The 17,321-nt window shown below is 42.1% G+C and overlaps 1 protein-coding gene across 1 annotated transcript; it reads right to left on the bottom strand.

The window, feature by feature from the left end:
- Positions 1-231: 231 nt before the first annotated feature.
- On the bottom strand, positions 232-8,626 carry si:ch211-120k19.1 (uncharacterized protein LOC563199 homolog). Its single transcript, XM_060920587.1, has 5 exons — positions 8,600-8,626; positions 7,993-8,463; positions 7,688-7,758; positions 474-503; positions 232-354 (listed from the first exon to the last, which is right to left on the bottom strand). Exons 2-5 carry the CDS (start codon positions 8,453-8,455, stop codon positions 232-234), a joined length of 687 nt encoding a protein of 228 aa, XP_060776570.1. The 5' UTR covers positions 8,456-8,463; positions 8,600-8,626.
- Between the last annotated feature and the right edge of the window lie 8,695 nt (positions 8,627-17,321).

Below are 17,321 nucleotides of genomic sequence, written 5' to 3'. Positions count from 1 at the left end.
TTTGTTGTCATTTACCGATAGACTTTTCCGTTTACAAAATGAACAAAACAGCAAAATAGTTCAGTGGGCTAAAATAAGTTTACATAAGCATATTTAAGTAACATACATTCCAATGAACAGGTTAACCTCCATTACATCATTCTTTCTTTGTTAGACTGAAAGAAAATGAACAGCAGCAGCAGACTAGGTTTTATTTCATGGTACATAATTAACAGATACTATATATGTAGGTCAACTGGAGGGAGATTCATTCTTTCGTTGTCTAAAATGACACAGAAAGACAGTCCAGCCCAGTGAGATTCCTCCAACAAAAACTGTACGTGCTATCGGGGGAACCAGAGAGAAATTTACTGCCTGTAAAGAAGAAAACAGCAGAAAATGTGCAGTTGTAGTTTAACTTTGAGGATCAGTGGGTAAATGGATGGATGGATGGATGGATGGATGGATGGATGGATGGATGGACGTTATCATACCTGCATTATGGACCAGTAGACAACTCCAGTCTGCCAAAACAGAATTAAAACCAGATAGATAAAAGGTTATGAATCACAGATGATGGTGAGGCTTTTTTTTATACCAAAACCCAGCTCATCTCAATGTGTTTTGTTCCTCTTATACAACAGCATTTTTTCCAACTATTAAAAATGAAATTAATTTAAAAGAAACGTTATACGTTTTTTTAAATAGTTGTGTTTAATGTTATGAACCGTCCACAAATTCGTTCCTGCTGTCACTTACACTTTACAGCAGCTGGAAACAGTCATTCCCTCACCAGCCTCTCTTTTTAATCTCAGCTTTACCTCTGACTATCAATCCAGCCACTGGGGGTGCATAAGCGTACTCTTGGTGCCGATCCCAAGCCTGGATAAACTGGAGAGGGTTGCGTCAGGAAGGGCATCCGGCGTAAAACTGTGCCAAATCTAACATGCGGATTGAAAAGTATACCATACCGGATCGGTCGGGGCCCAGGTTAACAACGGCTGCCTCCGGTACTGTTGGTCAACAGGGTGCCGGTGGAAAGTATGCTACTGTTGTGCCAAAACGGAGAAGGAAAAAGAGAGGGGGGAGGCGTGTTAGGAGAGAGCATGAAAGATGGAAGGGAAGGAGCTGAGAATTGAGGGTAGAAACACTGAATGTGGGAACATTGACTGGCAGAACAAGAGAGTTAGCAGGTATGATGGAAAGAAGGAAGTTGGACATTTTGTATGTGCAGGAGACGAGGTGGTAAGGAATCAAGGCCAAGAACATTGGAGGTGGATACAAGTTGTTTTATTATGGAGTCAATGGAAAGAGACATGGTGTTGGTACTGTTTTGAGGGGAGAGTTGGTCAACAGTGTGATTGATGTGAAGAGGGTGTCAGACAGAGTGATAGGCATGAAGTTGGAGATTCAAGGAGTGGTAATCAATGTTGTGTGTGCATATGCCCCACAGGTTGGATGTGAGAATGAAGAGAAAGAGTCTTTCTGGGAAAAGATGGATGAAGTGGTAGAAAGTATACTGAGGGAGGAGCGCGTGCTGATAGAAGCAGATTTCAACAGACATGTTGGTGAGGGAAACAGAGAAGATAATGACGTGATGGGCAGATATGGTGTAAGAGAGAGAAATGTGGAAGGGCAAATGGTGGTTGATTTTTCAAAGAGGATGAATTTGGCAATAAATACATACTTTGAGAAGAAAGAGCAGCACAGGGTGGCATTTAAGAGTGGAGGAAGATCTACACAGGTGGACTACATACTCTGCAGAAGGGGTAACCTGAAGGAGATTGGAGACTGTAAAGTGATGGCAGGGGAGAGTGTAGCTAGACAACATCGAGTGGTCGTGTGCAGGATGAGCTTGAAAGTGAAAAAGAGGAAGCATGAAATAGTGGAGCCAACTAAGTGGTGGAAACTAAAAGAGGTTGAACATCAGAAGGAGTTCATTCATTCATTCATTCATTCATTATCTCTAGCCGCTTTATCCTTCTACAGGGTCGCAGGCAAGCTGGAGCCTATCCCAGCTGACTACGGGCGAAAGGCGGGGTACACCCTGGACAAGTCGCCAGGTCATCACAGGGCTGACACATAGACACAGACAACCATTCACACTCACATTCACACCTACGGTCAATTTAGAGTCACCAGTTAACCTAACCTGCATGTCTTTGGACTGTGGGGGAAACCGGAGCACCCGGAGGAAACCCACGCGGACACGGGGAGAACATGCAAACTCCACACAGAAAGGCCCTCGCCGGCCACGGGGCTCGAACCCAGGACCTTCTTGCTGTGAGGCGACAGCGCTAACCACTACACCACCGTGCCGCCTCCAGAAGGAGTTTAGGGAAGAAATGAGATGAGCATTGAGTGGTAATGGAAGTCTGCCAGAAGATTGGAATACTACTGCTGTACTAGTAAAAGAGGCAGCAAGGAAGGTGCTAGGGTGGTCATCAGGAGGGAGGAAGGAAGACAAGGAGACATGGTGGTGGAACAAAGAAGTGCAGGAAATTATAAAAGAGAAGAGGCTAGCAAAGAAGAATTGGGACGATCAGAGAGATAAGAAAAGCAGGTGGTTATACAGAGAGAGACGAGACAGAAGGCAAAAAGAGCGGTAGCGAAGGCAAAAGCAGATGCATACCAGGAGTTGTACAAAAGACTGGAGACCAAAGAAGGAGAGAAAGACCTGTACAGACTAGGTAGGCAGAGAAACAGGGAAGTGAGGGATGTACAGCAGGTAAGAGTGATGAAAGATGTGCTGACAAAAAAAGAGAGTGTATTAAGAAGGTGGAAAGAGTACTTTGAGGATTTATTAAATGAGGAGAATCCAAGAGCACAAAGGTCAGATTCGTTGGAGACAGCAAATCAGGAAGTAGACTTGGTTAGTAAGGATGAGGTGAGGGCAACCATGAAAAGAATGAAGACTGGGAAAGCAGTCGGACCAGATGGTATCCCAATTGAGGCTTGGAGATGTTTGGGTGAGATGGCTGTGGAGTTCCTAACGAGATTGTTTAATAAGATTCTAGAGAATGAGAAAATGCAAATGAATGGAGAGTGTGCTAGTCCCAATATACAAGAATAAGGGAGATGCACAGAGCTGTAGTAATTACAGAGGAATAAAATTGATGAGCCACACCATGAAGTTATGGGAAAGGGTATTAGAGGCGAGATTGAGAAGAGAGGTAGCAATCTGTGAACAGCAGTAAGGGTTTATGCCAAGGAAGAGCACATCGGATGCAATTTTTGCTTTAAGAATGTTAATGGAGAAGTACAGGGAAGGCCAGAGAAAGCTACATTGTGTGTTTGTAGACCTGGAGAAGGCATACGATAGAGTGCCGAGAGATGAGTTATAGTATTGCATGATAAAGTGTGGAGTGAATGAGAAGTATATTAGAGTGGTGCAAGACATGTATGAGAACAGTGAAACAGCAGTGAGGTGTGCAGTTGGAACGACTGAATGGTTCAAGGTGAAGGTAGGACTTCATCAAAGATCTGCTTTGAATCCTTTCTTGTTTGGCATAGTGATGGATAGCTTGACGGACGAAATGAGGCAAGAGTCACGATGGAACATGATATTGTGATATATGGTGAAAGTAGACAGGAGGTTGAGCTGGATTTGGAGAGATGGAGGTATGCATTGGAACGAAGAGGAATGAAGATGAGCCGTTGCAAAACAGAATACACGTGCATCAATGAGAACGGGGATGAGAGTGTATAGTGAAGATGCAAGGAGTAGACGTAAAGAAAGTTGGTGAATTCAAGTACCTGGGGTCAACTGTGCAGGAAACTGGGGGCTATGATAGTGAGGTGAGAAAGAAAGCGCAGGCAGGGTGAAGTTGGAGAAGGATTTTGGGAGTCATTTGTGATAGAAAAGTCCCAGCAAAAGTGAAAGGTAAGATGTATAAGACAGTAGTGAGACCAGCTGTGATGTATGGATTGGAGACCATACCCTTAACGAAGATACAGGAGGCAAAGTTGGAGGTGGCGGAGTTGAGGATGTTAAGGTTTGCGATGGGAGTGACAAGGTTGGACAGGATAAGGAACAAGCACATCAGAGGGACAGCACATGTGGAGAGCTTGGGTATTAAACTAAGAGAGATGAGACTGAGATGGTATGGGCACACCCTGAGAAGAGATGCAGAGCATGTTGGAAGGAGAATGCTGAGGATGGAGCTGCCAGGCACACAAAAATGAGGAAGGCCAAAGAGGAGATACATGGATGTGGTGAGAGAAGACATGAAAGTGGAAGGTGTGGTAGAGAAGGATGTGGAAGACAGGGAGCAATGGAGATGAAAGATCTGCTGTGGCGACCCCTAATTGGGAGCAGCCAAAAGATGAAGAAGACTTTACCTCTGACTATCACCAAGCACTGATATCAGGGACGCCTTCCAAAGTTACTTCATCATATCAAGAAATTACACATTTTAAAAAATCCATTTATGTGGAGAGTTCCTGTGTTAGTTGTTACTATAGAATTGATAACTTATTATGCAAAGTAAACATTACATTACAGGCCCCTCCTCCTCTCCGCTCCTGCCCAGCCCGCTCAAGACTGCTGTCTGTCCTGGTTCCCCGTTGGTGGAATGACATTGAGGTCAGAACTGCTAACTCTCTGACCACCTTCAAGCGCAGATTGAAGACTCACCTCTTCAGGCTGCACCTCTCCCCTTCTTCCCTGCCCACTGTGAACTGTGTTTCAGTCTTGACCAACCCAGGCTGTGTACGGGCAAACCTGGGGTTAGCTGTTTTGAGTTCTTTATTTAGTTGTACTTTATATGGTTGGTTTGTTTCCTTGGCTGTTTGAGTATTGGTGGCAGAGAAGAGGTCTATGGACAAACTATTGAACATCATGGACGATGCCAGTCACCCTCTGCACACCGTCATCAGCAACCAGAGGAGCCTGTTCAGTGACAGAATGCTCCTTCCCAAGTGCAGGACGAACAGACTCAAAAACTCCTTTGTCCCTCACGCCATCAGACTGTACAACTCCTCTCTGGGGTGGAGGAGGGGTAACAGGAGGACAGAGGATGGGAAGGAGCAGTAGCCTAGCCTAACAATAAGCAATACCGGACAATGTGCAATATAATGTGCAATATAAAGTGCAATAGCTTTCCTGCTCCCCCCCCCCCACACACTTACCCTAACCCCATTTTCTCCCCCTTTCCCCCTCCCCCTTCCTCTCTTCCCCATATCTTATTCTTTTATATTTGTATATGTAAATACTTAATTTATTTTAATTTATCTAGAAGTCTTCTCTCTTTCTTTTCTCTGTTTATCTGTAATGGTGCTGCTGGAATCTTAATTTCCCTGAGGGAACCCTCCCAAAGGGATCAATAAAGTTTTATCTAATCTAATCTAATCTAATCTAATCTAATCTAATCTAATCTAATCTAATCTAATCTACATCAAATTACACTAGGTATTGCTGTCACTTGTTCAGTTGGCACTAGAACTTTCTTGTCTAGAAGTTCAGTACTTCGTGTGCCTGCACTCGTTGTATGTCGCTCTGGATAAGAGCATCTACTAAATGCCACGTAATCTTATCCAGAGTGACATAAAATGTTCCCAGAGCAGCCTGGGGAGCAGCCTGAAGGTTAAGTGCCTTGCTCAAGGGCACTTCAGCCACTTCTGCTGGGAATTGAACCAGTGACCTTTTGGTCTCAAAGCTGCTTCTCTATCCATTAGGCTTCCCATGGCCGAATGGCCTTACACAAGTATAAACCTTGTAGCCAGAACTACTATCTGAGAAATGCTTTTATAGAAAATGTATCAATATTTTCTAACATTATAATCAAGCATTTACTACCATGGTATAAATAAAATGATTACATTGGTTAATTAATTAAACTCCATTTGAAATAGACTACTGATACAGACCCTTTCCAAAAAATTAGAATATCATGGAAAAGTTGTTTAATTTCCATAATTCCATTCAAAAAGTTAAACTTTCATAGATTATAGATTCAGGGCCCACAATTTAAATTATTTCAAGTATTTATTTGTTTATTTTTACATAATTTGGGCTTCCAGCTCATAAAACCCACGAAAACAGCAATTCAAAAAATTAGAATACTGTGAACAAATCAGCCCAAATTTTGCAGGGCATGAATGTTTTAAATTGAGTGTCACACACTAATCATCTACTAAACTCAAAGCACCTGCACAGGTTTCCCCAGGTGTCATTAAATTGCTTCAGTTTGGTTCAATTGTCTCAGTTCGGTTCAATATAGGGAAGACTGTAGACTTGACAACTGGCCAGAAGACCATCATTGATACCTTCCATAGGATGGGTAAGCCACAAAAGTTCATAGCTAAGGAGGCTGGCTGTTCACAGACTGCTGTGTCCAAGCATATCAATGGAAAGTCTAGTGGAAGGGCAAAATGTGGCAGGAGAAGATGCACCAGCAAAAGAGATGACCGTGGGCTTCAGCGGATTATCAAACAGAGAAGATTCAAGAATCTGGCAGAGATCCAGAAAGAGTGGAATGAGGCGGGAGTCACAGCTTCAAAAACCACCATATTCAGACGCATCCGGGAGATGGGCTACAACTGTCGGGTTCCTCAGGTCAAGCCACTTCTGAACCTGAGCCAACGTAGGAAGCATCTCAACTGGGCCAAGGAGAAGAAGGACTGGACTGTTGGCCAGTGGTCCAAGGTCCTCTTTTCCGATGAAAGTAAAGTGTGCCTTTCATTCGGGAATCAAGGTCCAAGGGTTTGGAGGAAGACGGGTGAGGAACAGAACCCAAGCTGCTTGAGGTCCAGTGTGAAATATCCACAGTCAGTCATGATTTGGGGTGCAATGTCCGGTGCAGGTGTTGGTAAACTCTGCTTTCTTAAATCCAAGGTCACCGCAACAGTCTACCAGAATGTTTTAGAGGACTTCATGATTCCTTCTGCTGAGGATCTGTATGGAGATGCAGATTTCATCTTCCAGCAGGACCTGGCCCCTTCCCATACCGCTAGAAGCACAAAACCTGGTTTGATGCCCATGCCATCACAGTGCTTGACTGGCCAGCCAACTCGCCGGACCTAAACCCCATTGAGAATCTATGGGGTATTCTCAAGAGGAAAATGAGGGGCACCAGACCCAACAACAAAGAAGAGCTGACAGCAAGCATCAAGGAAATCTGGGCTTCCATAACTCCCAGGCAATGCCACAGGCTGATTGCCTCAATGCCATGTCGCATCGAGGCAGTGATTAAGGCAAAGGGATTCCCAACCAAGTATTGAAGATTGGCATATTGTTTTGAAAGTACCATATTTTGATTGATTTGATGTGATCCTAATTTCTTTCTTTTTTTTCTGCAAAAACTGAGAAGTAAATGGTGATTTGTTCACAGTATTCTAATTTTCTGAATTCCTGTTTTTGTGGGTTTTATGAGCTGGAAGCCCAAATTATGTAAAAATAAACAAATAAATACTTGAAATCGTTTAAATTGTGGGCCCTGAATCTATAATCTATGAAAGTTTAACTTTTTGAATGGAATTATGGAAATTAAACAACTTTTCCATGATATTCTAATTTTTTGGAAAGGGTCTGTATATCATTGCTACAAGGATCAGTGGACTACAACCATTACCATAGTCATGTTACATTTTGACTAATAAAAAGAACTGGCTCTTAAAAAAGCAAATACATTTCTTTAACTAAAGGAATGAAAGGGTACAGGATAGAGAAAGATTTGCTGTTGAGTTCTCCATGAGATAATAAACTTACCTTGTAGGAAGTCCAGAATTTATGTTTCCAGTCTTCCAAGGGGTCCTCTTGCCCTTCTAAGGTGCTTAACCCTTGAGAAAATGTAAAGATTTTATACCAAACAATAAAAAGGCTGTATATTTATGAGTTTTGTATTTATTTATTCTTTTAGTCAGTAGTCTAAACAGCACATCAGACACTTTTTTTGGAGGGGGGGAAGCAAATTAATAAAAGGAAAATTAATTTTATCAACTCTTCAATACACCATTTTAACATCACGAGGTGTTGTTGGAGTATGTGTGTTGTACAAACACTTCCTTACTCACCTATGTAGAAGGCACTTATTGTTACAGGAGCAGCAACTAGCTGATCCAGAACCACTTTCACAAATATTATTTTGGCCCCTCCCCCAGGAAACCTCTTCTCTAATGCACGTAGCCAGTGGTAGTTGAAGTTGGAATGAAAACACAACCCCACCAATGCTACACGAAAAGTCTGGCTCCATTCAACACTGTGCACTGGGAAATTTGTCACCATTACTAATGAATCCTTTTGTTCTGCTGAATGCTTGCTCCATTCAGAGTTTTTGAGGTGAACCACAGCTCTTTCCTCTCTGGATGTGACTGATGCCTCCTCTTCAGAAATTTCCCCACAGAGCTGGGTGCTTTGGCCATGTGTGTTTCCCAGCATGCTTTGCTGAATCAGGTCTGCAGTGGCAAACAGGGTTGTATAGCCCACCACATTGGTAATGTATGGATAGGAGCTGAACATGGCCCACACCCTATTCATCTTAATTTCTGGAATGGAAGACAAAAGAATAAGTACACTCTCACAAAGACCTAATATATACTTTGGTAAAATCAATCATCTCTGACAATTGTTATATGGAATCCAAATTTTTGGAAGCTTGCAAAGGGACAAAAAGCAACTCACCTTACAGTTGACAGATCTTAGAGTGATTGACACAGATCACTGGGTATATTCTATCTAACCCTAATCTGATTGGCTCCAGAAGACTCCAGAGTGAGGGCTCAGTCCAAGCCTTGACCAATAAGAGCTGCTTCTGCAGTGGGTCAAAGTTCTATGAACATAAATGAAAGTGTGCTAATGATAAGCCTTTTGCAGACAAAGCAAAATGTGAGAAAATAACATATTGAAAAAAGACAGTGGAATAATAAACAGCAAGTAAATAAGTGGGTTAAAGTAAGACAAAGATTAATACAACATAAGTTGTTTTAGAAATAAACTGTAAAAATGTACTGATATGTATTTTGTTGTTAAAAAGAAAACAGAATGTCATTTTTATAACTCATGAAAACAACTGAATCATATATGTTGTGTGGCACTTTTCACAAAGAACAAATAAATAACATAAAGAATAACAACAGTACAAGTTATTATAAAGGTTCAAAAGTAAAGTCCAACTCACCACTTGGGATTAGTTATCTTGCTTGTAATCTCAAATAAGAAAACATTCAAATTTTAAGCACACACCCTCCATAAGATTATCTTGACACCACTCTGTGATTGGGATTCTACATAGTATTGAATTCCTCAAGATGGCTGATATTGAGAATGGGGTTCCCTCCAACCCCAAAGCACATGGTCTTCAGTGGCTATCTGTAAAGCAGCTGGAGCATGCCGAAACTAAATATAGGTCTCCACACTCTCTCACTGCTAATGTTACTTGCTCATTATAATGCTTTGACAAATATAAGTGACAATATACCATATACAATATAGTGTTGAGAATAAATTTGGTTAAATTTATGATAATATTGCCCAATTGTATCAGAGGAATGGCAATGTTATTTAAAATTAAGGTACTGACTCTTAAAACTAGCAAATATAGTAAGGTCCTTAGGCATGCTTGAAAATAAATAAATAAATAAATAAATAAATTCATTCATTCATTCATTCCATCTGTCCATTATCTGTAACCACCTATCCTATGAAGGGTCACAGGCAAGCTGGAGCCTATCCCAGGTGACTATGGGTGAGAGGCGGAGTACACCTTGGACAAATTGCCAGATCATCACAGGTCTGACCCACAGAGACAAACAACCATTCACACCTACAGTCAATTCAGAGCCTAACCTAAATTAGCCTAACCTGCACATCTTTGGATTGTGGGGGAAACCGGAGCACCCGGAGGAAACCCACGCAGACACAGGGAGAACATGCAAACTCCACACAGAAAGGCCCCCGTCTGCCGCTGGGCTCAAACCCAGAACCTTCTTGAGGCGACAGTGCTAACCACTACACCACCATGCTGCCAAATAAATAAAATCCTATATCAAACGAATAGTACAGTGGTGCTTGAAAGTTTGTGAACCCTTTAGAATTTTCTATATTTCTGCATAAATATGACCTAAAACATCATCAAATTTTCACACAAGGCCTAAAAGTAGATTAAGAGAACCCAGTTAAACAAATGAGACAAAAATATTATACTTGGTCATTTATTTATTGAGGAAAATGATCCAATATTACATATCTGTGAGTGGCAAAAGTATGTGAACCTTTGCTTTCAGTATCTGGTGTGACCCCCTTGTGCAGCAATAACTGCAACTAAACAGTTCCAGTAACTGTTGATCAGTCCTGCACACCGGCTTGGAGGAATTTTAGCCCATTCCTCCATACAGAACAGCTTCAACTCTGGGATGTTGCTGGGTTTCCTCACATGAACTGCTCACTTCAGGTCCTTCCACAACATTTCAATTGGATTAAGGTCAGGACTTTGACTTGGCCATTCCAAAACATTAACTTTATTCTTCTTTAACCATTCTTTGGTAGAATGACTTGTGTGCTTAGGGTCATTGTCTTGCTGCATGACCCACCTTCTCTTGAGATTCAGTTCATGGACAGATGTCCTGACATTTTTCTTTAGAATTTGCTGCTATAATTCAGAATTCATTGTTCCATCAATGATGTCAAGCCGTCCTGGCCCAGATGCAGCAAAACAGGCCCAAACCATAATACCACCACCACCATGTTTCACAGATGGGATAAGGTTCTTATGCTGGAATCCAGTGTTTTCCTTTCTCCAAACATAACGCTTCTCATTTAAACCAAAAAGTTATATTTTGGTCTCATCCATCCACAAAACATTTTTTCCAATTGCCTTCTGGCTTGTCCATGTGATCTTTAGCAAACTGCAGACAAACAGCAATGTTGGTTTTGGAGAGCAGTGGCTTTCTCCTTGCAACCCTGCCATGCACACCATTGTTGTTCAGTGTTCTCCTGATGGTGGACTCATGAACATTAACATTAGTCAATGTGAGAGAGGCCTTCAGTTGCTTAGAAGTTACCCTGGGGTGACTTCTCCAACATCATCAACAGTAATATGAACAATGCCCGTGTGCTATTTTCAACAGTAGAGAAGCTAACTAATCCCCCACCACAATTAGCACCTGAACTTCTCTCAGTTAATAAATGCAATGAGTTTGCATCCTTCTTCAAAAGTAAAATTGATAAAATATGGCAGAATATTGCTCATAATATATCTCAGTTGCAAATAACTGAAAAGCTGCAATCACCAGTGACACAGACAGACAATTTCAACACAATGTCAGAATTTTGTTTGATTGATTACGAGACTCTTGAAAAAACTGTACAAAATCTCAGTTCCTCAACATCTGAATTGGACATTCTGCCCACCAACTTTTTTAAGTCTGTTCTTCACCTCATAATTACAGATGTGCTTCAGATCATAAATACATCCCTAGAGACTGGCATTTTTCCTGTGTCCCTGAAAAAAGACGTTGTAAAGCCCCCACTTAAAAAGAATAATCTGGATGTTTCAGTATTGAACAACTACAGGCCAATATCAAATCTACCATTCATCGGGAAAATCCTTGAAAAAATTGTCTTCAATCAATTAACTGCCTTCTTGATATCAAACAGCAGTTTTGATGACTTTCAGTCAGGATTTCGTGCCAATCACAGCACTGAAACAGCGCTGATTAAAGTTATAAATGACATACGTCTTAATACTGATGCAGGCAAAACATCGGTCCTGGTGTTACTGGACCTCAGTGCAGCTTTTGATACTGTTGATCACAACATACTCCTATATTGACTTGAACACTGGGTTGGGTTGACTGGTAAAGTTATCAATTGGTTAAAATCATACTTAAAAGATAGAAGCTTCTTTGTTACCATGGGAAATTGTACCTCAATATCAATGTCCTTGACCTGTGGTGTCCCCCAGGGGTCGATCCTTGGACCATTCCTATTCAACCTTTATATGCTCCCACTTGGACAAATTATCAAGAACAACTCAATTTTGTATCACTGCTATGCAGATGACACCCAAATTTATTTTGCTCTATCACCTAATGATTATGCCCCCCTTGAATGTCTCTACCAGTGTATTGACCAAATTAACAACTGGATGTCACAAAATTTTCTTCAGCTGAACACAGATAAAACAGAAGTAATTCTATTTGGGAAAAAAGATGAAAGACTCAGGATTACCACTATTCTTGACACAAAGGGGATTAAAACAAAAGATATGGTTAAAAATCTTGGTGTTTTCATTGACAGCGAGCTAAACTTTGACAGTCACATGAAAGCAATCACTAAATTGGCATTTTATCACCTAAAAACATTTCCAAACTAAGAAGACTTATGTCAAAAAATGATCTGGAAAAACTTATAACCGGTACATGCCTTCATCTCTAGTAGGATTGACTACTGCAATGGCCTTTTCACAGGCCTGCCAAAAAAGACCATCAAACGACTTCAGGTGATTCAAAATGCAGCGGCTAGGGTTCTCACACGAACAAAAAGAACAGAGCACATTACTCCAATTCTAAGGTCCCTTCACTGGCTTCCAGTAAGCTACAGAATTGACTTTAAAGCATTGCTGCTGGTGTACAAATCTCTAAATGGTACAGGGTCCAATTACCTCTCTGATATGTTGCAGCGGCCTAACCCAATCAGATCTACCAGATCGCAGCAGCAAAATTTACTGGTAAAACCTGTTGTTAAAACAAAGTATGGTGAAGCAGCTTTTAGCTACTATGCAGTACAGCTATGGAACCAACTCCCAGAGGACATCAAAAATGCTCCTGCTGTTGGCAGCTTCAAATCTAGACTAAAGACCAAGCTGTTTTCAGATGCTTTCTGCTAACTGATAAATATCATCATCTTTACATGTTTTAAACTTTACTTAACTTTTACAGTCTCTGCATGTTTTAAACTTTACTTAACCTTTATTCTATTTTATTCTGCTGTTTTTTTACTGAACTTTTACTTCATTTTATTATTTTATTTCTACTATTGTTTAATTCTTCTTATTTTTTCTCTCTTCTTCCCCCTTTATTTTATGTAATTTTATTTTCTATTGTTTACTGTTTTGCCTTTACCTCTGTAAAGCACATTGAACTGCCACTGTGTATGAAATGCGCTATATAAATAAACTTGCCTTGCCTTGCCTTGCCTTCTCTTGAGATTCAGATCATGGACAGATGTCCTGACATTTTCCTTTAGAATTTGCTGGTATAATTCAGAATTCATTGTTCCATCAATGATGGCAAGCTGTCCTGGCCCAGATGCAGCTAAACAGGCCCAAACCATGATACTACCACCACCATGTTTCACAGATAGGATAAGGTTCTTATGCTGGAATGCAGTGTTTTCCTTTCTCCAAACATAACACTTCTCATTTAAACCAAAAAGTTATTGTAGAAATCGTTCAAGGTGGGTGGAGCACAGAAGCACGGCAGGCCAGAACTGAGTTCTTTTAAACTCTTTATTTGCACTTTTCAGTGTCTACTTTGCTCTCCCAGTCACACGCGCGTGCACACACACAAGCATTCTGGTTGGGGAGAGAGCTCCCTTCCTCTGCTCTCCCTCTCCTCTTATAGGGTGCAGTCACTGGGGAAGACACACAAACATAGGTTAATTCCCGTCAGGTGCAGTGATTCTGCCACTTACCTTCCCTGACTCTGCCCTCCATTCACAGACTGACGCTTGACCATGCCCCCGCTGCCACAGTTATATTTTGGTCTCATCCGTCCACAGAACATTTTTCCAATAGCCTTCTGGCTTGTCCGCGTGATCTTTAGCAAACTACAGACAAGCAGCAATATTCTTTTTGGAGAGCAGTGGCTTTCTCCTTGCAACCCTGCCATGCACACCATTGTTGTTCAGTGTTCTCCTGATGGTGGACTCATGAATATTAACATGAGCCAATGTGAGAGAGGCCTTCAGTTGCTTAGAAGTTACCCTGGGGTCCTTTGTGGCCTCGCCGACTATTACACGCCTTGCTCTTGGAGTGATCTTTGTTGGTCGACCACTCCTGGGGAGGGTAACAATGGTCTTGAATTTCCTCCATTTCTACACAATCTATCTGACTGTGGATTGGTGGAGTTCAAACTCATTAAAGGTCGTTTTGTCACCTTTTCCAGCCTGATGAGCATCAACAACGCTTTTTCTGAGGTCCTCAGAAATCTCCTTTGTTTGTGCCATTGTTACGGCTGCGGTGTTGGCTGTGTTTTTTTTCTGTCTCTCTCCAGGTACCACCCTCCACTGTTGCTGTGAGTGGTTAGCTGCGCCGGCGCTTAATTGTTCACCGGAAGCGGCTGTTTTAAAAGACCTGGGGAAACCTATGGATGGGGCCATTGTCCAGACAGCAGTGTGGATGCTGTGTGTGTGCGTGCGTGCACAATTTAACCCTGTATTACAGAGATCACCCTGTGTGTGTGTGTGTGTGTGTGTGTGTGTGTGTGTGTGTGTGTGTGTGTGTGTGTTTTGGTGTTGTCGGATTACAGCAGTTATGCTGTGTGGATAACTGAAATCTGATTTCTGATAACAGCGATTACGCTGTGTGTGTGTGTTAATAGTGGTGTCGCAGTGTGCCTAGGTGCACAACCTTGACTTCATAGGGAGTGGTTTTGGGTTTTGCTTTCCGTTTTGTTGTGACCCTTTTTTTTTTTTTATAAATAAACTCACTCACTCACGTATTTCCGTTTCCCCTCTATTTTGTTTTTCCTTCTTCTCTCGGTTGATGTACTTTGTTACCTCCCCCATTCCCTGGACTTTATCCTCAGGGACGTAACATATTTGGGGGCTCGTCCAGGATACTGAAAGTGATTGGTAAGCGGAGTTTTTAAATTAGTGTTTTTTGTTACTTTATTATTCTATCACATTGACTAGCCTGTGTTAGACATTTACAGTAAGCAGCTCCCTCGGATTAGGTAGGTGAGTGTCCAGCTGGGCTGTACCAGCCTCTCCATTGGGCACTCATTTATTATTTTGCCTTTCTTATTTTGGGGGTAAATCCTGGGTGGGGATAAAGTTCTCCAGTGAGGGTAGGCATTTCAGGGCTTTGGCCACTGACGTTAAGCTTTTCAAGTTGCCTCAAGCCCAGCACGCTCCAGAGGATAGGTAGGTATATTGTGGGTTAAGTAGAATCTGGTGGGAGTTTTGCTTCTGTAAGGCTGAGTCTAGTAGTTGTCTATTATGTCTATGAACTCCGATATCAATATTACTCTGTTTGCCTAGGTGACAGTGAAAGCCTCTATATCAATAAGGTGTTGTTAGAAGCTATGTTGTTAGTTTTGTTAGGTTTGGTCTACATGTACGGTTAATTTACTTGTTTTTGGTGAGTATGGCAACATTTAATTTGGAGGAGTTTGTGGTTAATCCCACTCTGAGTCAGCTTGATGAATGTCAGAAAATTGACTTGTGTATAATCGCTGAGCATTATGGCATTCCTTTTTCGACTTCCCTTGTTAAAAGAGAACTAAGAGCTGCTGTGTTAAATGGGTTGAAGGAAAAAGGTATCTTCACCTCACAGGACAGTTTGGTGGCTGGGGCTATGGCAGCAGTGTCTGCAGGCAAGGGCCGCATTGGTATGACGGAGCCCTCGGGTGAAATCTCCATTGATCTTCGGTTGCGACAAGTGACTGAGTCGCAGCTTGTTACCCACATTCCTGGTTTAGAGAAGAGTGAGGTGGAAGGAAAGTTCACTTTGCCACAGTTTGATCCTCTCTCTGTGGGCTCGTCTTCTGGCTCTAGGCTAGATGTGCGATTAAAAGTGCATCTAGCTCATCTTCAACTGGAGACGCAGGAAAAGTTGCTGGTTCATAGAGAGGAGCCAGAGTTTCAAATCCAGAGGGAGCTAGAAATAAAGAAATTGGAGGCAGACACAGTTATTAGAATGTGTCAGCTAGAGTTGCAGAGGGGTGAAACAGGTTTTAGGGCTACCTCGGCAATGATTTCTAACTCTGGCGAGCAGCTGTCATCCGAATCTGCAAGTACATTTGACATAAGTAAAAATATTTCTTTGGTCCCAGTTTTTCGAGAATTGGAGGTTGAATCTTATTTTAGTGCGTTTAAGCGCATTGCTGCTGCTCTGCATTGGCTGAAAGATGTGTGGGCAATACTTTTGCAATGCAAGCTGGTTGGTAAGGCTCAGGAGGCTTGTTCTTCTCTCTCTATTGAAGACAGTCTTGTCTATGAAAGAGTAAAAAGTGCTATTTTGCGAGCTTATGAGCTAGTATCAGAGGCGTATAGATAACGTTTCCGAAGTCTTAGGAAAAGCTCAAGCCAGACTTATCTTGATTTTGCTAGAGAGAAAGGAATCCTCTTCAACAGGTGGTGTGCAGCATTTAAGGCTGAAGACCTGGCCTCATTGCGTGAGCGGATGTTGCTAGAGGAGTTTAAAAACTGTGCCAGAGCATACTGTGGTTTACTTAAATAAACAGAAAGTAACTACACTGCAGCAGGCTGCCACTCTGGCGGATGAGTTTGCTCTCATGCACAAAAATGTTTTTAATAAATCTGATTCTTCTTCCCACCGTGGTTTTACCTATAAATCTGGCGACACACAGGCCAGTGTGTCTTTGTCAGCTGCTAAGGCAGAGAAACAATGTTTTTCTGTCACAAGCCTGGTCACATAGTTGCTGACTGTATGGCATTAAAACAAAGACAGCAGGCGTCAGCTTCAAGGCAGCCAAAGGGTGTGGGGGTAATTAAAACAGTGTCTCTCACTGATCAGTCCACCGCTCAGAAAGTGCCTGAAGAGTGTTTTAAACCTTTCACGTTTACTGGATTTGTGTCTCTCACAGGAAAGTCTGAGGACCAGCGCCCAATCACAGTGTTGCGAGACACCAGTGGCTCACAGTCTTTCATCCTCTCCAGTGTCCTGCCCTTGAGTGCTATATCTGCCTGTGGCATGAGTACCATAGTGAGAGGTATTGGGATGGATTTCATGGCTGCACCCCTCCACCCCATTCAAATGAAATCTAGCTTGGTTACTGGTTTCTTTCCAGTAGGGGTCCTCACTTGTTTTCCTATTGACGGCATTGATTTTATCATGGGAAATGACATCGCTGGGGGTAAAGCCTTTCCTGCTCCTGTGGTTACTGATGTTCCCATTTCTGGGGTAGGACAGGATGACCTGACTCTACATCATCCAGATGTTTTTACAGTTAGTGTTCTGATGAGAGCTCAAGCTAATAAGTAGGTCCCAGCTGTTTGATTTGTTGATCTGTTTGCTTCTGTCTTGACAGAGGAAAAGCTGCTACCAGTAGGTGAGTTGAACCCCACAGCATTAAAGCCAAGAGGTTTGACAGAACCTATCACTGCTCCTGGGGTATCACTGCCACTGACCCGTGAGGCACTCGTCAGTGCTCAGAAAGAT

This window comes from Neoarius graeffei, chromosome 5 (genome assembly GCF_027579695.1).
Source record: "Neoarius graeffei isolate fNeoGra1 chromosome 5, fNeoGra1.pri, whole genome shotgun sequence".
Lineage (NCBI taxonomy): Eukaryota > Metazoa > Chordata > Actinopteri > Siluriformes > Ariidae > Neoarius > Neoarius graeffei.
Note: the sequence above shows the minus strand (reverse complement) of the source record. Positions and strands in the feature narration are given on the sequence as shown.